Source organism: Tachysurus vachellii, chromosome 26 (assembly GCF_030014155.1).
Source record: "Tachysurus vachellii isolate PV-2020 chromosome 26, HZAU_Pvac_v1, whole genome shotgun sequence".
Taxonomy (NCBI): Eukaryota; Metazoa; Chordata; class Actinopteri; order Siluriformes; family Bagridae; genus Tachysurus; species Tachysurus vachellii.
The window spans coordinates 12571569-12595405 of NC_083485.1; the positions used below are offsets into that span (position 1 = coordinate 12571569).

At 38.4% G+C, this 23837-nt stretch overlaps 1 protein-coding gene across 2 annotated transcripts; it reads right to left on the bottom strand.

The window, feature by feature from the left end:
* Positions 1-8980: 8980 nt before the first annotated feature.
* Positions 8981-22864, bottom strand: LOC132840924 (PH and SEC7 domain-containing protein 4). Of its 2 annotated transcripts, XM_060863011.1 has the most exons (15): positions 22800-22864; positions 22420-22586; positions 20505-21041; positions 19129-19201; positions 16523-17645; positions 16069-16149; positions 15794-15965; positions 15566-15655; positions 14913-14956; positions 14634-14806; positions 14477-14547; positions 12915-13060; positions 12685-12829; positions 11034-11180; positions 8981-10541 (listed from the first exon to the last, which is right to left on the bottom strand). In XM_060863011.1, exons 3-15 carry the CDS (start codon positions 20982-20984, stop codon positions 10248-10250), a joined length of 3039 nt encoding a protein of 1012 aa, XP_060718994.1. In that variant the 5' UTR covers positions 20985-21041; positions 22420-22586; positions 22800-22864; the 3' UTR covers positions 8981-10247. The 2 variants fall into 2 exon arrangements, with proteins under 2 accessions (XP_060718994.1, XP_060718995.1); XM_060863012.1 differs by lacking the exon at positions 22800-22864 and having other exon boundaries at positions 22420-22613.
* Positions 22865-23837: the final 973 nt, after the last annotated feature.

Sequence of the window (23837 nt, forward strand, 5' to 3'; positions counted from 1 at the left end):
CTCTACTCTACTCTCATCTCTACTCCACTCTCATCTCTACTCCACTCTCATCTCTACTCTACTCTCATCTCTACTCTACTCTCAGCTCTACTCCACTCTCATCTCTACTCTACTCTCATCTCTACTCTACTCTCATCTCTACTCCACTCTCATCTCTACTCTACACTTATATCTACTCCACTCTCATCTCTACTCCACTCTCATCTCTACTCCACTCTCATCTCTACTCTACACTTATATCTACTCCACTCTCATCTCTACTCCACTCTCATCTCTACTCTACACTTATATCTACTCCACTCTCATCTCTACTCCACTCTCATCTCTACTCCACTCTCATCTCTACTCTACACTTATATCTACTCCACTCTCATCTCTACTCCACTCTCATCTCTACTCTACACTTATATCTACTCCACTCTCATCTCTACTCCACTCTCATCTCTACTCTACACTTATATCTACTCCACTCTCATCTCTACTCCACTCTCATCTCTACTCTACACTTATATCTACTCCACTCTCATCTCTACTCCACTCTCATCTCTACTCCACTCTCATCTCTACTCTACACTTATATCTACTCCACTCTCATCTCTACTCCACTCTCATCTCTACTCTACACTTATATCTACTCCACTCTCATCTCTACTCCACTCTCATCTCTACTCTACACTTATATCTACTCCACTCTCATCTCTACTCCACTCTCATCTCTACTCTACACTTATATCTACTCCACTCTCATCTCTACTCCACTCTCATCTGTACTCCACTATCATCTCTACTCCACTCTCATCTCTACTCCACTCTCATCTCTACTCCACTCTCATTTCTACTCCACTCTCATCTCTACTCCACTCTCATCTCTACTCTACTCTTATATCTACTCCACTATCATCTCCACTCCACTCTCATCTCTACTCTACTCTTATATCTACTCCACTCTCATCTCCACTCCACTCTCATCTCCACTCCACTCTCATCTCCACTCCACTCTCATCTCTACTCCACTCTCATCTCTACTCCACTCTCATCTCTACTCTTATACTGTATCTAATCCACTCTCATCTCTACTCTACTCTTATATCTACTCCACTCTCATCTCTACTCCACTCTCATCTCTACTCCACTCTCATCTCTACTCCACTCTCATCTCTACTCTACTCTCATCTCTACTCCACTCTCATCTCTACTCCACTCTCATCTCTACTCCACTATCATCTCTACTCCACTCTCATCTCTACTCTTATACTGTATCTAATCCACTCTCATCTCCACTCCACTCTCATCTCTACTCCACTCTCATCTCTACTCCACTCTCATCTCTACTCTACTCTCATCTCTACTCTACTCTCATCTCTACTCCACTCTCATCTCCACTCCACTCTCATCTCTACTCTACTCTCATCTCTACTCCACTCTCATCTCTACTCTACTCTCATCTCCACTCCACTCTCATCTCTACTCCACTCTCATCTCTACTCTACTCTCATCTCTACTCCACTCTCATTTCAGCTGAAAACAGTGCAAATGAATAATAAGTACAGGTTCAATTCTATTAAGGGATTCCTAGCTCTACTGATCTACTGTACCTATCACATGATTCTGATCATATGTATCTACTTTCTAATATGAATTGAATAGAAAAAAGCTTCAAATGTCCCACATTATCTGATTTAAATACATTTATGTGAATTAAATACAATTAAATATGTGGTTATTATCCACTTGACACAATTAGCGTTCAACCCAAAATGACTTGTCTTTGCGATCGTGATTAAGATTTATATTTAGAAATACCATTTTCACCCACACCCTGTATGATCGAAATAACCAAAATGACATAATTGGAATTTTACAATCTTGATTACGATGTCTCATTTATCTACATTCGTAGAGGAATAAACCAAATTTCCATTCGCAACAAATGTGCCATCTGTCTCTATACACACGAGACTCGTTCACAAACGTGCTAAGCGATGTTCCATCTGTAGGATGCTTTCAGTCCATTTTGTCTAGTCAAGAAGAGTGCATGGGGCAGTGTGTTGTCTGAACATCAGGTGTATACGAGCCGAAGCACTTCTTACTCCAGGCAATGTTGTCAGTGGAAGCAGTTTGGCCAGTTGGCCAGGAGCGAGCATGCCCCTAAGCTAGGCAGGTATTTTACCAACTTTGATTAAAAGACAAGTGCTAAAGCCTGGTTTGTGAAAATGGTGCTTGCTTGCTAAGTGGTTATATGTGGATCTGCTAAAGAAATGACATACAGATAGATGTCTGATTTTGTATACAGTGAATACTGAGACAGGAAAAAAAATGGCATATTTTAATCAGCCAAAAAAAAAAAAAGTTTAAGATCAGATGTTAATGTTATCTTTGATGAGAACACGATATCTTCTCAATCCTAGCTTGTTTGTGTTTTAAAATCTTGACCAGCGGTTTTCAAAACGAGGTCCATGAAGCCGAACAATTGTTTTTGTTTGTGTTGTTATTACATTTGTAATAATAAATTTGTAAAAGTGATATTAGCCAGTTAGACTTGCAACTTGACTGGAAAATGTTTAACTTAATACTCATGAACATAATGTATTCTGCTGGTGGAAAGTGTAATAGTAAAAACAGCTCTGTGGTTCCAGTAAACAGCCCAAATCATGTTTGTACACATTGTCTAATTGGCTAATTTAATAAAATAAATCTATACTGAGCGGCTTCGTGAAAATGCCTTTACAGCTGAAGTCTGTGAGAAGTTTGAGAACCCCTGCCTTAGACCATGAACCATGAAGGATCTTGAAAGTCAAGTGGATGCCAAAGTCCTTGGAGGACTTTCAATGACAGAAAAGAAAAGGAGTTAAACCTCAGTCCACTGTTATACTCTAAATAAAAAAATATAAAGAAATCACCCCTTTTACCAAGTAGAAAGCCAGTTAATATTGACTGAACAGTGTTAACTGTGTCATCAATCACAGTGGCACACAAATGAATATATACGATTTAGAGAAAAGAATGCAAAGGGTCGGAGTCTATATGAGTCTATATGACAGAATAAAGAAGCAACAGAAAAACAAGAGTGAAGCAACAGTCAGGTGTTTTCAGGACAGGCAGATTAGGAAGGAGTTAGCTATAGTGATGGAGCATGGAATGTCAGAGGACCCTGTTTGTAGCGGCTAAGTACTAGCTGAGGCCCTTAATGAAGGCAAACCTCTGCGCGCCTTTTTAATTACTCAACCAGGCCTGACAAGCTGCCACAAAGCTCTTCAGCCAAGCAGATGGAGCGAACAAAAACAGAGTGCTTGTAGGCTCAGCAGCAACCCAGGCTTCTTGTAATCATCACAGTCACAGCCAGAGAAGAGCCACCGGACGGCACTCAGAGCCAGCGGAGCGGTCACGCTTCACAGACACACCACAGCTGCCTTGGTCATGACCTTACACTGTTTCTGCTTCAGGAGGGTCTTGTATAGAATTCAACTGAATCAACTTTATTTAGATCCAAACAGTTTACCGGTTTCTGCTTTCGTTCTTTTCACAAATCGAATTAATACTTAACAACAGCAGCAACAAGGTGAGCAAAGTCCAAAAAAAAAAAAAAAAGAAACCCAGTGGGAAAAGGTTATTAAAAAAGGATTTAGTGGCATATTTACAGTCCATCTTATCTTTAAAGGAAGAGAAAATAAAAAAAATGTGGATGGCATCAGATCAACATCTCATCACCGAAAGAGTGACGTACGAATAAAAGGTAAAGATTTAGCTGAGTGCAAAAGTTTGTACAACTAAGATATAAAATTCATAGAGGAAAGTGTTTCTAGTTATGACTAAAAATAAGATAAGATAAAGCATCCATGTTAATATTTAGATACTAATAGCTAAAAAATAAAAAGAGGAAACAGTACAAAGTTTGCACGCCCCCTTTGAATGTGAAATAAATATTGATAATGAAGGAGAAGAAGACGAAATCTAAAAGTGTAAAGCTTTTGTATGATCTTAGCTGTAATATTCATTCCCCCAAAACAAACAAATGTTCTCTTAATATATCTGCAGTGATTGAAAATACCTGACTATTTCATTCTTGTACTTTTTTAATGTCCAGTTCTTTTTACTTTGCTTGTAAATTCTCTCATATTTTGTAAAGCTATCGTTTGTTTTCAATGTTTCACACTCATTCCTTCATTTTCTGAGTTAAAAGAATATTTTCCATACGACCGATGGCTTAGCAAACAAGCTGGAGTTGACTTGATTTTATTTTATGTTACTTTTAAATATTAGTTTTTTTAGTATGTTTTGTACTCGTTTTGGATGGTTGTTTCAGGATACGCTCACATATTTGTAACATATTCAGATTCTTCATTTAAACAGTATGGGGGTTAAAAAGAAAAAGAAGAAAACGGTTAAAAGAGGTTAAGAAAAACACACAAAAACTTGCTTCTTCAAAGCAGTGTACAGTATGCAGAAACCTCGCTGTGTTCACAATCTAATGTCTAACCCGTCTACGTTGATGATTAACTTTGTATTTATGCCTAAATGAATTCTTGTTTTTCTCAGAGTGATGAGTAAAAACAAAAGTACATATATTTAATCTTGAGTGGGTGTTCGGTCGTTTTCTGACTCTTCGAGGAAGTGATGGGGTCTTTCTTTAAGATTTGTTTATACATCAACAACCTGTATTTAGCTTATCTGATACTGAGTCGCGAGATCTTTATCGGCTCGACACTCTGGACAATACTACAGCCTACAGGTACAATCAGTCACACCTGCAGTCAGTCAGGAACGTTTCAGCATCAGGCTTTATCCTAATGGCAGGTTGGTCAAATGAAAGGAAGTAAGGCTTTTCCTCCTACACTGGATCCATTCAGATAGCAAATTGATTTTGCACCGAGAAAGCAGGAGGTTGTTTGAGCTTCATCGTACTGCTACAGTAAATAAAAAAAATACAGAATAAAACAAAGTGGATGGAAATGTAAATTCTACACTGTGCTTTTAAAACGTGTCATTCATTAAAATAAAAGCTTAAAGTAGCTCAAGTTAGCAATCAAACCTGAATAAATGATCTTAAGTAACCTGTAAATATATGCTTATGGGCGATTCCAGCATTATGGGGGTGACATTTATACTCACAATGGCTAACAGAAAATGTCTCTGCGTAAAAAAAACACTTATTTTGACAAGGTCGTGTAGACTTTTGACATCCCGTCTATGCAAATTGATTCTAGGCTTGTCTCTGCAGAGATGGATCGGATATGAAACCTCTACACGACCTCAATAGAAGGATAGAATAGAAGAGAAGCCTTTATTTTATCACATATACATTACAGCACAGTGAAATTCTTTCTTCACATATCCCAACATCGGAGGTTGGGGTCAGAGTACAGGGTCAGACATGATACAGCACCACTGGAGCAGGGAGAGTTAGGGGCCTTGCTCAAGGGCTCAACAGTGGCAGCTTGGCAGTGCTGGGGCTTGAACACCAATCAACAGCTCAGAGCCTTTACCACTTGAGCCACCACTGCCCCTTATTTCAGTCTTGTTATATTAAAAAAAGAAATCATGTTAGATCTTTTCCCAACCAACAAAATCCAAGGGAACAACAAACAAGAATGCTTTATATGGCAAAAAAAAAAAAACCTACACTTTCACAGTTTTTTATATACTGGGGCTTGTTCAAAGTCATTTTAATACACGTCACAGATGGTAGGTGTATTAAAATGACTTTTTCTGTAAGATTTTCTTGACATCTCAGTTTTATCTGCTTGCTAAAGAGCTTACAAAGCGAATACAGAAAAACAGCATCAAGGCTTACTGTACCTATAGCCTGATGAGAGAACTTTCTGAAGGTGTAATGGTTGGGCATAATTTGAAAAGATATACTGGTACAAACAAAAGAAAAATACGCCGATCACCCAAAGAACACAATAGCCACCGTGAAGCATGGTGGTGGCAGCATCATGCTATAGGACTGCTTCTCTTCAACTGAAACTGAGGATCTACTGTAGATAGACAAGTAGACAAAAGCCAAGTCAACAAAGTCGAGTGATAGTTTCTAGAGAAGATCATTGTTTTGGAATGATCCACTCACAGCCTAGATCTGGAGCATAATTACAAGGAAGAGTGGAATATAATCACCAAATTAAGATGTGCTAAACTGAAAGACTCTTACACTATCTCCTGTACAACAAAAGGTGTTTGTACATGTTCAGTATGTACACTTAATACAACCAGGCTTTCGTTTAAGGTTTTTCACTTGAATTTTGAACTGAATTTTCACTTCAGCTGAAGTGGAACCAGCGGTTTTAACAAGGGTGTGTAGACTTTTATATCCAGAAAGATTCTCCTTGAGTATATAATTACTGATCGTAGTGACATCTATTTTTCTATCTATTTATCTATCCATCTATCCATCTATCCATCCATCCATCCATCCATCCATCTATCTACTGACATCATTATAGGAGGTTAAAGGTTATAAGATGGTAAAGATTAACACACACTGGACATGAACAATGATGTTTATAGATATACCTGCAATTAAGACTAATAATACAGGGGAGTCTAATAAAGTGCTGCTGCATCCGAGACATTCATATAGACACCTCAGACACTGCTGAGAACGAGACGCCGTATAACATCTGGTCAGTGGTGCTCCAATGATGGATGGGCTGGAGGAAGGCTGATAAACTGTCCCGAGCAGCAGCTAAGATACAGTCAGTAATTGTTCTCCTGCAAAATGGAACCTAAATTGCAGGTTAGTTTGGTAAAATGGCTAGTTAGATCAAGCTAGGTGTATCAAATTAACAGGTCAAATTCACACAGAAGGAAAATGGACAAAGGATGTTTTTTGTGTGTGTATGTGTGTATGTGTGTGTGTGAGTGTGTGTGTGTGTGTGATCAGTACGATCACAAAGCGTCAGTTATCTTGTGAGGTCATATCAGTTCACATCGAAATGGAAGGAGCTGTGTTAAAAGTTCAACTTAGCGTGAGAGCTTTTTTTCTCTCTAATGTTAACAACTTCTTTGTTTAGCTGTACTTTATTTTTTATATAAAATGATTGCAATGCACAGACCAGTGTAGAGAATTTTAATCATATTTACTAGAGGGTTCACATAGTACAGAATGGGTGAGGCATGTGACTGCTTTATATATATATACACATATTGTTTAAAAAATAAATTCTCTGTATAGTCTAAACCAGGCTTTTCTTTAGTCAGGAGTAAAGCATTGTGGAACGTACCATAGGAAGATAATCAGCGAGTAACAAGTCTTTTATTCCTCTGTTTCTCTCATGTGATTAACCATTTTAAAAGTATTATTTAAATGATAGTTCATATCTTTAATCAGTTGCATATGATGTTGTGGAACATTCTAGAGACACGTTCAATCCTGTTATCACTTACGTTAAAGCAGCTATAACCATTCACTCAGCAGCTTCTCTCTTTTTTAATCACTTGAAGTTAATATGGCAAAAAAAAAAATAAAAAAATCAAAACTTATCATTTTTTTTAGAAAATTGAATAAAAGCCACTAGACGTGAACTTTTCATTGTGAAGCTTCAAATTCAAGTATACAGGTATACACACTTTCAAAAAAGAAATTGAGAGTCAGCTCTGCTGTGATGGAAAGTCAACATCACAAGATCCGGTTGAATATGTGTAGATCCTTAAAGGATCCCTCGGTTTATTTCCAAAGAGGAAAATAGTTAATGTTTAAATTTTAATAACATTATTATAGGGGGGCACGGTGGCTTAGTGGTTAGCACGTTCGCCTCACACCTCCAGGGTCGGGGTTCGATTCCCGCCTCCGCCTTGTGTGTGTGGAGTTTGCATGTTCTCCCTGTGCCTCGGGGGTTTCCTCTGGGTACTCCGGTTTCCTCCCCCGGTCCAAAGACATGCATGGCAGGTTGATTGGCATCTCTGGAAAATTGTCCCTAGTGTGTGATTGTGTGAGTGAATGAGAGTGTGTGTGTGCCCTGCGATGGGTTGGTACTCCGTCCAGGGTGTATCCTGCCTTGATGCCCGATGACACCTGAGATAGGCACAGGCTCCCCGTGACCCGAGGTAGTTCGGATAAGCGGTAGAAGATGAATGAATGAATGAATATCATCACCAAGTATCTCAAGATACCTTAAGTATGTGAGTATAGTGCTTTATATGATCCGGTTGAATCTGTGTAGATCCCTAAAGGATCCCTCAGTTTATTTCCAAAGAGGAAAACCGTTGATGTTTAAATTTTAATAATATTGTTACTTCTTTTAATATTATTATATCATCACCAGTTAGCATGTTCGCCTCACACCTCCAGGGTCGGGGTTCGATTCCCGCCTCCACCTTGTGTGTGTGGAGGTTGCATGTTCTCCCCGTGCCTCGGGGGTTTCCTCCGGGTACTCCGGTTTCCTCCCCGGTCCAAAGACATGCATGGTAGGTTGACTGGCATCTCTGGAAAATTGTCCCTAGTGTGTGATTGCGTGAGTGAATGAGAGTGTGTGTGTGCCCTGTGATGGGTTGGCACTCCGTCCAGGGTGTATCCTGCCTTGATGCCCGATGACGCCTGAGATAGGCACAGGCTCCCCGTGACCCGAGGTAGTTCGGATAAGCGGTAGAAGATGAGTGAGTGAATGAATGAATGAATATCATCACCAAGTATCTCAAAATACCTGAGTATAATACCACATCTAAGGTATTGATTTAAGTGTTTAGCTTATAATAAGTGCAATAGTAAAGCAAGAATTTAATGATTATTTGGATTGAATGATGGTTAACTCCAACTGCTGTGTAAAAGGAACAGCTCATTTTGCTGTGATTAACTCAGCATGTGTTCTGTTCAATAGATACCAGATATGGGGTTAAAAAGAGTAAACAGAGGGTTTCCCTTTCAGAGAGAGAAACGTTTTCATCCAAGTGAATAGTTGCAAATATAACGTGTTTCGTATAAGACAAACGGAATCTAGAAACATTTAATATTTTGTTAATATAACAATGTTGCATGAGACAAAGCTGTAAAATATCAATTTAATGTATTTATATAAAAGTTGGAATGATATTTCTACTAATGTGCAAAACATAAGATTAAAAAAAAAGAAACTTCTTCAGTTATAAAATAAAAAACAATCGGTATTTTTTTTTTAATATGGGCTATAAATTTAAGATTATATTTTTGTAAAGAAATCATTGGCATCATTAAAAATTATTACAGTTTATAGTGCACTTACTGAAGAGAAATAAGCGACATGCTCCCTCTTGTGGACACAATCCGTAACTACACTATAGACCTTTAGGGGGGAGAATGGCGTCCCTCTGAGGAAAATCTTAAAGGTTTAGATGTAGAGGGTTACACGGTGTTTCCTCATCATAGAGGGATCTAGGAAGGTTCCTTTAGCTATCCCCCAAACCCTGAAGAACTATTTTATCTATTACTTAACAGTGTATACGAAAATACAAGGGTGAGTCAAATAAAAAGATTCACTGAATCACTCAAATATTGATACATTTTTTTCTAAATTAATCTTGATACTTTGAACGAACTGGAGATCATTTTGGGGGAATATGACAATTTACACCTATTTACAGCAACAAAAATGTTTTTTTTTTTTAAATTAAGGTTTTCATTCGGCTTAAAAGTTTTAAACAAGACTTGATTCGGAGTCAAGAACTATCTTTATTTTGTATGCTTTAAAAAGTGAGGAGAATTCTACTAATTTATTCTGAAATATTTATTATAAAAACATTAATAAATAGTAAACTACTGAAAGCATTAATGACAATGATGCATGTGAGAAGGAAAATTCTGTCATTTTTAGAAGTCATATTGAAATATTTCTGCTTCATATTATGGACATTGTATTGGCTCAGTTATAAAAATACAGCAAGTTTATTTATTTTTTTTTAACCGTTAAAATAAAAACGGTTCTTGGCACAATGTTTAGAAAAAAAGCTTAAACATTAAATCCTTTTTTTCTAGATGTAGTAGATTCAGAATAACTACAGAGGAAATTACTGGGACACAATTATGACACTGAAAATTGCTTACTTATATGAAAATGAGTAGATTTTTCATGAAGATGTGGAAGGCGTGTTTATGTGTTAGGTCAGGAATGATGTCGTCTCAGCTCGAAACAGTTGGTCATGTAATTATAGTTGAATCTAGGACATTTTGCAATGCAAACCTCTTTAATACTGGAACTCCGGTTCTGAAGAACGGATGAAGAATTGAAAAATACAGTCTTTTTTAAAAGGATGAGTCAGTAAAAGTCTGATTTTTAGTCTTACACCTCCCTGTTGCGTCGAGTAATGACTATTTTGCGGTAGGTCCGTCTCTCTGAGATGTTACGCCTCACTTTCACCACGGGTGGAGTAGCCACTTCCAGTTCAATAGATGGACTGGAATGGGATCTCTTCATCCCTCCATCTAGATCACTGTCCTGATTTTCTTCAGTGTCTGTTCCTTTCCAAAGCTCCTGGTCAAAAAGGGTGAGGTCTGTCCCGCTCACCGTCTCGGAGAACTTTCCGAGCGTCTGCCAGATATCTAGAATGTGAACATAAGCCTCGTAGCGGGATCGCTGAGAAGAGAGAAAGGTGACAGAGAGGCAGTCAGAGATCTCTAGCGTTAAATGCAAAAAGAGGAGAGTGCGATTAGAGGAGAATATCACTCTTTACAACCACGGTGAATGGAAATGCATCCCAGCATCTCAGCAACCTTCAGGAGATAAGCTACAAGAGCAGAAGACCACATTAGGTTCCTCTCCTATGTGCTAAGAATCTGAGGCTACAGACTTTTCCAGTTTAAGTCTGGAAAAAATATCACCTCTTAGTTAGTTAGTTTTGGTTTAGTTCATCAACTGAAGGTTATTCATTAGAATGATAAAAAAAAATACTACTACTACTACTACTAATAATAATAATAATAATAATAATAATAATAATAATAATTGTGACCTTGATTCATAATCTCATGGCCATTTTAACCCAAATTTATGATCTAATCTTGTTCCTGCTGAAAGCTTCTGCTCATGAGCATGGTGGATCTCACAGGTTTGTAAATGTACACGAACCTCATGCTGCAGGTATTCCTCCTTCTGTCTGTGCTCCTCCACTTCTCTGGCTTTTACCCTACGGCTCTCTTGTGCCCCCTGCTGTAACGCGCTCAGGTCCTCCTGAAAAGACTGCAGCATGGCGGCATGTGACTGTAGCTGCTTCTCCTGCATTTACACACACATACAAACAACACACACACACACACGTACATCTCTGCACTTCTGTTGCAATTCTTGCACATTACTTTTTATGCTGCTACAATCAGCTGGTCCTTATATTAACTCTCATAGCATTTTTACGTGCACTTAACTGCAGAACTGTGTCCTGATCAATGTGCTGTTAATACGTATTGTATTGTGCTGTCTGTCTTGCACTGTTTTGTGTAGTAGTGCATTAGTTCAGTGTGTACTGCACCAGCTATATGGTTAAAATGAAAATAAAAGCTTCTTGACTTCACTTGATCAGAACTGTGTGATCGCATTATGAGACACACTGCCACGACTTAAAACTCAAAAAGACCCCATTAATAATACCAGAAACCAGGACAGGACAGACGAGGCAGGACGTTTATAGCATGATTCTGTTTTTACATGAGCAGTGAGTCAGAAGCATTGCACCATGGCGCTCATGACGCGTGCTAAAAATGGGGTCAAACTGCGGTTTGTACAAACTCAACTGCAGCTGCACTTCTTTAATCATCCAGTAATTTAGTACTCTAGGAAAATACCCGTTTGTTAATAACTCTGGTTTAAAAGAAACGTTTCTGTTCCAGCATAATACTGCCATAATCACACCGAGGCCACATGGTGCAACCACCCAATACCCCCATGTACGGTGGCACCATAGTGTTTAAGCTATTGACTAGAAGGTTAAGAGTTTAAATCCCAACACCACTCAGTTAAATCCTTACGCAAGACCTTTAACCTTCAACTCTATCCTGACTCAACTGCAAGTGGATAAAAGCATCAGCCAAATGAGTTATATGTAAATGTACATGTGTGTGAGATGTAGTAGCTCAGTGGCTACGGTGTTAGTCTACAGTTCTGAAGGTTGTGAGTTTAAATCCCTGGGTTCACCAAGCTGCCCCCACCCTCAACTGCTCAGTTGTATAGAAAAAAAATGAGATGAAAATGTATGTCGCTCTGGATAAGGGCCATAAATGTAAACGAGGCCCAGTCAATCAGTTTCTAAGGTGATATACAGTGAGTAATGAATAAAACTCAATTGGTGTTATAGGAAATTCATCAGTGATGCAGGGTCAGGCATAACAGCACGTACTCTGAAGTGTTTTATTCACACAAACCACAACCATTTACTAACAATCTTTATCTCTATAAGTGCACATCATTTTATATCAGCTATAAACACTATTCCCTCATCAGCCTCTTTTTTCTCTTACTTATCACTAACAAAACAAAACAAGGAACACGTCTTGTTACCCAGAAGTCCTCTGTCCTGGTGACTCTCGAAAACTGATCACATTAGCCATTACTTGCTCCTCCTTTTTAAATAATATGTTTTTCGTTCCGTTTATTATTATTATTATTATTATTATTATTATTATTGCCCGTGAATTAGCTTTTATTCTACAGATGATAAGGAATTAGAAGTAGCATGATTATATAAACCAGTGAATTTAATTTAAGCTTTAAAAAAAACTTTGTCTACCAGAGTGAGCGTAGACTGTGTTGCAGGGAGAATGGGTCTGCAGAACTTCCTCTGAGAGCCGACGGCTGCGGGAAACGGAGGAGACGAATACAGAGCGGACACCAGGTTGATTCGTCCGATCCAGGAGTTCATTTGCTCTGTGGATCTAAAAGACGAGAGAACGTGATGCCGATCAAAACGGCTGATAAAAGATAGTGGATTCTCGATAGTATTTAATCTGACATGCTTACTGTGCTTCAAAGAGGAAAACCCTCCAATCTGCGGTCTGAAGGCGGAACACGTGAGGACGCTTGGTATAGTTCTGTGCTCGCTCAGCCAGAGCGTGATGGACACTGAGCACCTCCTCAGAGCTTTGCCAGTCCTTCCTGTATTCATCCTAAGCGATAAACAGATATAATCATTAAAACTATCCATATAATCATGATGTCTTTTTTGTTACCTTTTGAATAGCTGACTTTGAAGAGAGTGATGTACATTTTCCTCAATGTTGAGTTGAACTGTAGATTCAGTGTTATAGATTTAAAAAGTGCACACATTTGTTTGTTTTTTGTTAACATAACTCAGTATAATACAGGGGGCACGGTGGCTTAGTGGTTAGCACATTCGCCTCACACCTCCAGGGTTGGGGGTTCGATTCCCGCCTCCGCCTTGTGTGTGTGGAGTTTGCATGTTCTCCCCGTGCCTCGGGGGTTTCCTCCGGGTACTCCGGTTTCCTCCCCCGGTCGAAAGACATGCAGGGTAGGTTGATTGGCATCTCTGGAAAATTGTCCGTAGTGTGAGAGTGCGTGAGTGAATGAGTGTGTGTGTGTGCCCTGCGATGGGTTGGCACTCCGTCCAGGGTGTATCCTGCCTTGATGCCCGATGATGCCTGAGATCATGACCCGAGGTAGTTCGGATAAGCGGTAGAAGATGAATGAAAGAATTAATGAATGAGTATAATACAGTATAAGGCGAGAGGTGCTGTGAGCAGCCATGTTGATTTGATTTACGCTGGACTTCCCAATTCCGAATTCTGAGCTCGAGGGAGTATTTTCTTTATTTTTTATTAGTTGGAGGTCAAAATTATGAGCTATAAGCTTTAGTGGAAAGCAGTGTAAGTGCGGACTATATACACTATGGGTATGTGTAGGAGACTGGATGACAGATTGAATGACTGAACACACAGAAGAGGTATATCTGCTTACTCTCAACTGGCTTACACTTACATTTCTTATGACCAATCACAGTCCTGGTTGCATAGAATGTCTGTAAAGTTTTCCAAGCTTTATCCATCACAGCAACCTCCTCAATTTATAATCACCAGCCAAACCTCGTTTGTCATGTATCCTTAAGGGTACATATTTTACTTTTGGTAATTGGACCACGGTTGTACGTACCTTAAAGCTGCAAGATCATTCAGTTACTCAAGTGAAATATGTATACATACTGTATCATTGTGTGTGTACAAACACTTTCAAAGAACTTCTATTGTTTCAGGATTTCTGGTTATTGTGTGGAAATCAAGAATCCAGAGAAGTTCAGAAAACATACAGAAAACTGGTGAGAACAATCTGTACCCATAAACTATAAAATAAGCCAAGAAAAGAGAAGATGTCTGATCAGTGGCGAGGGAGGAAACCAGAGTAACCAAAGGATACAGATATATACATATACACATACACATATAAATATAGTTCCACAGAGGTTTCACAATGGCTCACATTGTAAAAACCACAGGTTTAAAGGATATGACTTTATAAGTGCATGCCTTTATTTAGTACCATGACATTAGACACGAAAAAGCCCTCCTTACCTTTTGTAAATAGAGCACCATTCCTTTAAGCACTGCATAAAACGTCTTCCAGCTTCTCTTTCCCCAGGGAGCTGCAATAAACGACATGTACATCGAATACTGAAACCGTCACACGAGTGGTCTTAAAGCTAAAAGAAAACACACTTCGATCACGTACTGCGTTTGCCGTCTATGTCCGCATGCGCTTTCCTCTTCAGGAATCCTTTCTGGAACACGGTGGCCTTCTTGTCATGAGCAAGATCCTGGAAGGGGTTACTCTTCGAACGAAGAGACGAATCCTGATCCGAGTCCTGCTCGAGGGTCATAGAGGTCAACAGTTCCTTCTCTTCTCTAGAGGAAATACACAAGTGACATTAGGTTAGGAGACTGAGAAAATCTAATCTCAAAGCAAGAAGCCATCAATGTAATTTTTAAAAAAAAAAAAAAAGGGACTCACACTGCCCACTCAATCTGGTGATTCTTGATTGAGTTATAAAGAGACTGAAAGACAATTTTGAAGAGTTAATCAGTAGAGAAAAAAAATACATACATATTTTATATACACATATATATATAGCCCACTGCTGGGCCCCTGAGCAAGGCCCTTAACCCTCAGTTGCAAGTCACTCTGGATAAGGGTGTCTGCTAAATGCCGTAAATGTGTGTATATATATATATATATATATATATATATATATATATATATATATATATATATATATATATATATATGAATGTTTATTATATGTATACATATATGTGTATATATACACACACACACACACACACACACACACGTGTGTGTGTGTGTGTATATATATATATATATATATATATATATATATATATATTTCTGATAAGATCTAGGCCCAAGATCTGGTTGCCTCAGCATGCAAAATTTCAGCAATTGCAAATAAGTGACACATAGAAGAGATCCGAGGCTATAACTTCACAATTATCTTTTTTCAGACGAGTGCAGAAGTTTGTGCGCCCTACGAAAATATCATTACGTTAAACAAATAAACAAAATGTCTGTCCTAAGGCTATGGGACGTTTTGCACTCAATATACATTAGAGGTTTAAAATGATTTGCAGTACTCCTCCTCTCACCTTCAGTAAGTCTTTGCTGAAATTCTCTCCTTCGTTCATCCCATCCAGATTAGACACAAAGACAGGCAGGGACATGGCCTTCCCAACATTCTGATCAGAAGGAGGACATTTTATTGTCTTACATCTTACACTGAACTAGAAAGTGGTGTGAACGCAACAGAGGCAGTAATATCTTCAAGCCTATAATCTGCTTCAGTATCCTAGCTATTAGGTGGAAATAGAAGCTACCTGTCCATGCAGGTCTGTGTTGAGCAACATGATGGCACATGTGAGCATGAGCACGACTCCGGCTGAGGAGAATATCTCAGGATTGCACTGCTGGTAACGTCTGGAGAAATGATCCAGAACTCGCTCCCTCTCCTGAGTCTCACCGATCAGAACCACTTCCTTCATAAAAGCACTAGAAAATGAATTTTAAAAAAAAGCTTACTAAAAGTTAGCATTGAAAATTTATTTTAGAATTTATTCCGTCCCATATTCCTGTAGTTCCTGGATCATCTCACCGAAGAGCTTCATCCAAGCTTTGGTCAGTGAAGTCGAAGAACTTAAGGTACTCCTCCCCGACAGCATGACTGAATGCATTGCTAATTAAAAAAAAAAAAGCATGCGTGTTTCTTGAGTGATATTTACAGTCCAGTGTAAAAGTTTGTACACCCTTATGACAAAACTAAGGCTGCCCGTGGATGCCCATACATTTTTCAGACAATCTTCAGTTTAGGTCTAGAGACTGAGATGACAATGGCATATTTACATATATTTACCTTATTGACTATATTTATAAAAAATTGGTCTTTGATTTAAATTTGTTCTAGCAATAACTTTTTTTTTGTAACTTTTTAGAAAATCAACCCTTTAGTAGATCATTTATAAAATACTGGTATTTCCCATTCATAAAGTATGTTGTTAAAAACTTTTGAACTGAACTTTTACTATGATTCAGTGCTAACAATAACTCACTCTTTGTCCAGATGTTTGACCACATCTGTACGCTGGACATTGTCGAGCCTGTAAAGTCTCTCTGCAAGTTTACAAGCTTCCTCTCTGTCCACAACCTCTCCATTTCCGTTCTTGTAGGTAGCCGATGGTTCTGCAGATATCTGCTGCTGTTCCTCAGTCACATGCTCAGATGATCCCTTTCCAGCTTGTCCTACACTTTCTTTGTCATGGGTCTGCTGTTGTTCAGAGTTGATGTGGTTTTCCTGCTCGATTAGTTGGAGCTCGTCTTGCTGACTGGTTTCTTTACTGTCCTTCGATTCTGAGAGTTGTGATGTTTCTGTTTCAGTAGAACTTTCAGGCTGGTCCAGGACTTCTGTTTCGTTGGGATTTTCTGTTGGGTTTGTTTCCAAAGCAACTGTAATTTTTGTCTCAATTGTGAGGTCTGAGGTTTTTGTTTCATTGCAAATTGATTGCTTTGATCCTTCTGAAGTTTCTTCACCAAGTAACAGTTCGTGACTTGACTCCTCGGAGTCTTTCAAGTGGTCCGAACAATCTGACTGTTGTATTAATTGTTCTTTGTGTCCATGAGGTTTTACTTCCACTGCACTTTCGATCTGGTCTTCACAGGTTGCTTCCTCTTGCTTGAGACACACGGAGTTGTGCACCTCCGCAAACGTTTCTGCATTTTCTATCTCCAGTGTCTCTTCGCTTGCAATCACATTTTTAGAATCTTCAGCCTCTAAAGCATCGCAAACCAAATCAGGTGGTACTCCTGGTTGTGGCACATCTGACTCTTGGATAAGACCAGCTTCCTCGATTGGTTTGGAGTCCACGTCTAGGACTGGGTCATTTGTTTCTGACTGTAGTATAGTACTGCAGCTCTCTTCACAAGGGGTCATTATGATTACACTGATACAATCCTCAGAAGTGAGTTCTTCAATGTCTTTTATTTTGCCCACATCTTCAAGTCTTTGTTCTGGTTCAGTTAAAAGCACAGTGTCCCCTGTTTTTACAAATTCCTCCTCAAGAGCTTCTAAAACTTCAGGATCCGGCTGGATCTCTGGGATCTCAGTACAGAAAGTGCTTTCTATCTCATCATCCACTAATCCACCATCATCTCTCACTTCTGATGTCTGTGAGGTATCTGAAAATATATTAGAGCACAGGAACTTAAGAAAACTGACATGTACAAACATGGGATCATGAATGTTTTGTACCATAGTAATGATTCCTTTTTATCAAATACTCATTACTTGGGCTCAGAAAACCAGTTCAACTCAAACCTTGTCAATGCTATAAGCCTTTTAACTAGATCGATATTTTAAGAGTAATGGGATATGCAATTACAAATGGCAAAACAGTAATATAATATACAAATATTGAAATGAAGTTTAAGGAAAAGGCAGCAGTTCAATTTTTAACTAGTAGTCACATAGTTAAGGCTCTGGGTTGTTGATTGGAGGATCGTTGAGATATGTGAAGAAAGAATTTCACTGTGCTGTAATATATATCACTCACTCACTCATTCATTCATTTTCTATCGCTTATCCGAACTACCTCGGGTCACGGGGAGCCTGTGCCTATCTCAGGCATCATCGGGCATCAAGGCAGGATACATCCTGGACGGAGTGCCAACCCATCGCAGGGCACACACACACACTCTCATTCACTCACGCAATCACACACTACAGACAATTTTCCAGAGATGCCAATCAACCTACCATGCATGTCTTTGGACCGGGGGAGGAAACCGGAGTACCCGGAGGAAACCCCCGAGGCACGGGGAGAACATGCAAACTCCACACACACAAGGCGGAGGCGGGAATCGAACCCCCAACCCTGGAGGTGTGAGGCGAACGTGCTAACCACTAAGCCACCGTGCCCCCCTGTAATATATATGTCTTAAATAATTAGTAAATTTAAGTAAATAATGTAGAAATTTCACAGGCTAACTATCTTTTCTGGTTACATGGTTAAAAAGTTATTAAATGGTTTCAAAATGCCTAAATGGGGAGATTTAAATACAAGCTAGAAACTAAATTCCTGACTAAAAGGATTTGAAAATATTAAAACAATTCTGCTAGGGTTAGCTAGCTTACAAGGTGCTAGCTGCTAGTTCATAATTGACTTATGTGGCAAAAATAATATCTTTCAAGCACTCAAAGAAACCAGCTTTTTTTTTCCCAGTAGCTTTCCACAAACTGTGTATGAAAGACCAATAATTAAAAAAAAAAAGTATTTGCCCTGTGTTTATTCGAAATAATCAAAAAATAGAACCTAAATCCTTAAAAATAGAACCTAAAATGTTGAGCTTTTCTTTTAAATATCTATGCAAACCGCCGTAAAGCCGCTGTTAAAGGGTTAAATGCTGTGTGTAATACTGTGGTGAACTCCCCCTCTCCTCGATAGAATGTTAAATGGAAATTCATAGTAGGTGTGTTTATGCCTCCAGGTAGACATAAATAAAACAGGAAGCAACATTGCAAGTCACATAGAAAGAGGTGTGCATGGACACTTTCTCTCTCCCACCCCCCACCCCACGACTGATACTGAAAATGTATACCGACATATTTAACAAATCGACAGTGATATATGAGGCATGTAATAAATAAAAAAATGCACGTTACCTGTGAATGGTGTCTGGTCATCTTCATTTGATGGCCTCACACAAACATTCACATCTCTGTGCACATCATATAACTGCGAGAGAGAAAACAAACAGGACATAAAAGCACATATAAATAACACACTGATAACTATCTAGGGAGTTTTATAATAAACTTAAATTCTACTTCCTGCATGTGCAAAAGCTTGTACACCCCCCAGATGAGAAAAACATGTCTTCAACATAATAATTCTATTATAAATATTATAGAATTATTATGTTGAAGACATAATAATTCTATAATATTTATGATATATATATATATTATATATATATATATATATATATATATATATAAAAAATATTCTATAATTTTTTTCTTATATTTCGAATTGTGTTCTTGTTACAGGGTATAGCTATGACTTTTGTATTAAAACAAAATAAATAAAAAATATCAAATGTTTTTAGATGTCAAACCCAATGGGTGTGCATACTTTTGCACTCAACTGTAGACAGTAAATATGATATGGAAACAATTTCGCCTCTCATCACACCGCCTCACAGTCACTCATATTGAGAGGTGCTTTTCTACATGCCAAACCACACAACCTTTCCTGTCAGACAAGTACTAGAGACATTATGGAGTCAAAACAGGCCAATGCTTGAAATATGAATGTGCTAGCTTTCAAAATGGCACAGTCCTTGAATTAGCATTACAAAAAAGCCAATTTCCTTTTAGTTGAAAAAAAAAAAAAAACAGATCTGTGTGTCATTTGTGTTACAGTCCTGTTTTTTTGACAACTGTTTAGCTTTCATTTCAACGCTTAAAACAGCAGATAAACTTCTTAACGAACATGTCAACTTTCAAAATAATGCCTTTACGGATTAGCCGTAAAAACAGATCAGCGGTACGTTCCATAGCATCGTCTAGTTTCTATTGTTAAAGCAGCGATCTGGTCCGTAGATGACTTGACATGTAGAACTAAATCAAGATGAATAACTGGGACTTAATCTGTAACTGGAAATAATCTGTAACAGCTAGATTACCTAAATTTGGATAAACATAGCTTCATATATGTCTTAAACATATAGTGTACTACATAGAGTTATTTAGAAGGAGCATTAAGCCATTTGGTGTCAAGCCACACCTATTCGGTTACTATAGAAACAGCGATAAACAATGGTTTGTGTAATTAGAAATACGTATGCGCAATAACCCTAAAAAAAATCGTTTGATGTTATGATGCCACTAAACAAATTATTTCTTGCATTTCTGTCAGAATCAATAGTTTAAAATGTTTTTTGTTGCTTCACTGCAGATTTTTAGCCTGATCTTTTAGTACTGGAAATGACTTTCCAAGATTACCAATTGACTACAAGGACTTTGTAAATACATACCTGGCAAGACTCGACTTCTATACTTATAACTGTGCCGTGCTGCAAGACATCATTCATCTGTCCAGGATCTTCAACTTGTACCAGATCAATAATTTCCTCCTGGTTCAACAAAGGCATGTCTAAGGATGGAGGATTAACTACCCAGTCCGTATTCAATCCATAACTCGAGTTAATCTCACTTGAGCCTGGCTCTTGGGATGGAACATCTGCAGGAGTTTGTGGCATATCCCACTGTACTGTAGCACAGCTGAAATGCATGCTGGGAACCCTAACAGGGTACATTGTAATTGAAACCCCATGTTCTAAGGGTTCAGAGCCATCTTTAGCCAATGGGTTCTGGGATTTATCCATACGGTTTTCTTCCTGGCATCGGTTATTCTCCCGCTCCACCCTCTCAATGTAAAGCTTGGCTTCCAAATATGGTTCTTCTGCCGGTTCTGGAAAAGCAGGTTGTGCGGAAAGCATGGGATCGTTCTCCATGGCTTCTCAAGCAACTGATTCTATGTGATGACTGGAGGTTGTGTCTCCATCTGTAGGCTACACAAGCATGTAATGGTGATTACTAGTCACAAAAATAAATAAATAAATAAATGTACCTCATTTATCAATCTCTTAGCAAAGTAGTGCTTGAGTATTTAAATGTTTGGTTGTATTTAAATGTATTGTTGATTGGAAAATTGGGGTTCAGGCCCCGGTACTACCAAGATGACCCTGTTGGGCCCTTGAGCAAGGCTCTTAACCCTCACCGCTCACCTCACTGGGATATGTGAAGAAAGAATTTTCTTCATCATCTTCTTCTTCTCATAAGACAAACTGAACTACACAGTCCCAATTCCAGCGATACAAACATTTCTGTAAATGTGTTTTGTGCAGCTGACTTACAATTTTGCCACAACTACAACCAAAACTCTATAAAAGGTAATGAAAAGAGAGCTGAAAACAACAATATGATGACAAAACGGTGAAAGTGCTTTGTGCGCTAAATCCTGCAGTACTGCAGTTGCGCCACCGAGTCAGTGAGTTCGCTACCAGAGATACACTTTAACACCTCCTCATTGTGCAATTACTTTGTTCTTACCGAATAGTTTATTTTGTGTTAGAAATTGTCAATTTCTTCCTTCCTTTTGTATATATAATCTCACTAAATGTATACAATTTCAAGATCATTAATCGAGTCTCCTTATATAAAAACGAAGACAAATTCACCAGCTTCATCATCGTCACATGACTTGCTCTTGTGAACAACGTACAGGTAATCCTGTTCGAATCTAAGCTCACCGTATGTACCTTATCCTTAACACATAGACCTGGCTCTGTGAAGGACAAAACCTAACCCATGTGATTTGAATACCAAAATATCAGCAACTGTGAAGTGGAACTGCAGGAATGTAGAGTGACGTGGAAAGCCGACAGAACATTGTCTCTTACTTGACATGTAACTATGAACATTACATCACTGAATACTGATGTTCGGATCACATGATGGTACAACAAATAGTATCATAAATCCATAATTCTAGAATCAGGTTTATTGGCTAAGTATGTTTTTACACATAAGGAATTTGATATCGGCTGTTCTTGACGCTCAAAAGTCAAAGTCAAGACAATGCTACACGGAGAAATTTAATAAAGAACATAATATATAGAGCATGAGACAGGTTAGCAATGTATATAAAGTGTATGATGAATCGCTCCATCAATTTATTCTGGTAATGGTTTTCAAGATATTAATTACAAGAATATTTTAATGACATTTTTGACTACTTGTCTCGTTAATATGACATACATCTCGTATCCAACACGTTTCATGCTTAAAGGATGATTACCACATTTACCACTGAAAACATGCTATGACTACAACACTAACATGGCAATCATTGCAATAAACCATAACAAAAAGTTGCCTCAAACTCACCTTTTTAATAAAGTATTATTAACTTCTGTTAATGTCCATAACCATTACAACCACTTTTTTTCCCTCCTCCTCCTCCTCTGAGATGTGCACAGCGGATGTGCGTTGCAATGACTTTCTCTGCAGGCGTCACAGAGGCATAGTTCCACTTCCTGGCTGCAAATAAACCACTACAGCAAAAAAATTAGAAAAAAAAAAAGGGGTGGCAGATGAAGGTTAAGATGGTGTTGAATTGAGGAAGTGTGTACGAGTAGTTCCTTAATCTCTCGCTAGAGAAAATTCTCAAAATGATATTTAAGCACTATTATTGGCTAGTTAATAATACAATTATATAGCACACTCCCATAAACTTATTTTGCAACAAGTCTTCATGCTCAACTCACCGCATCTAACCCACATCCGGGTCCATCCCCACTTTATTTCCTGCTGGTGCTCACCTCAACTCTTCCTGTAGAATGAACACACTTATGAGTTCCACTGTTCAACCAGACAAGGCTGAGCCAACGTGTCAGTTTTCAGACCAGTCGTTGGTCTTGTTTTTGCATATTACAATGCTCTTTGTGTGATTTCAACACCCATTCTGTCAGTGGCCAGTCTAACAGCAGGCTTTAGTGAGACATGCTGAATAGACATAGACAAACTTAATCCTACAGACATCTCTGATGACCTAACCTCTTGTCTAGGAGCCTTAAAATGAAAAGGGTTTCTTTTTTTTGTTTAGTTTTGGACATCTGCTTTTACTACAGTAATGAATCAATATATAAAAGGATCTGAGAGTGAAAGAAAGGCTAAAAGCTTTTAATAATGATGTTGCGCAAAAAACTAATGCAGCTAACTTGCCACATGATATATTTTTAGATGACTCTGCAATAGTGGCAACATGAACAGGAAAACAGAATGACGCACAGACGTCTCTGATCTGATCCTTAAACTCTGGTTCGATCAAACAAATTTAACATTCACCGATCCAGCTTAGAGTTCCATATTAGTTTTCCTGTCTTATATCAGAAGCTCAGTAGCTCAAGAATTAAACCAACAGGGTTGAGCAATATCACCCAAGGTCTCATAGAATAAGTATGAAGTCATTGAGGTTTGGTTGTTATTTATTCCAAGTTTCCTCAGAATACCAAACGTGGGCTGAAAGAGATCACTAATAAGCTCAATGTCTTCTACAGTCTGGGCTAGAAAAAAAAAAGTCAGCCCAGCTTTGCTTCTTTATTCTATTGCGTGTATTTTTTTCTTATGACCAACAATCCTACTAGTTAGTTAATCTAAATAATCTGATTTGGACACCAAACCTTATGAAATGTTATAGTTTTTTAAATATTTTTTTTAAACAATGGAGGATTAACTTGACCACATTTATACTTACGACTGACATTTTACACTCTCTGTATGCGTGATGTGGTTGATAATGATGA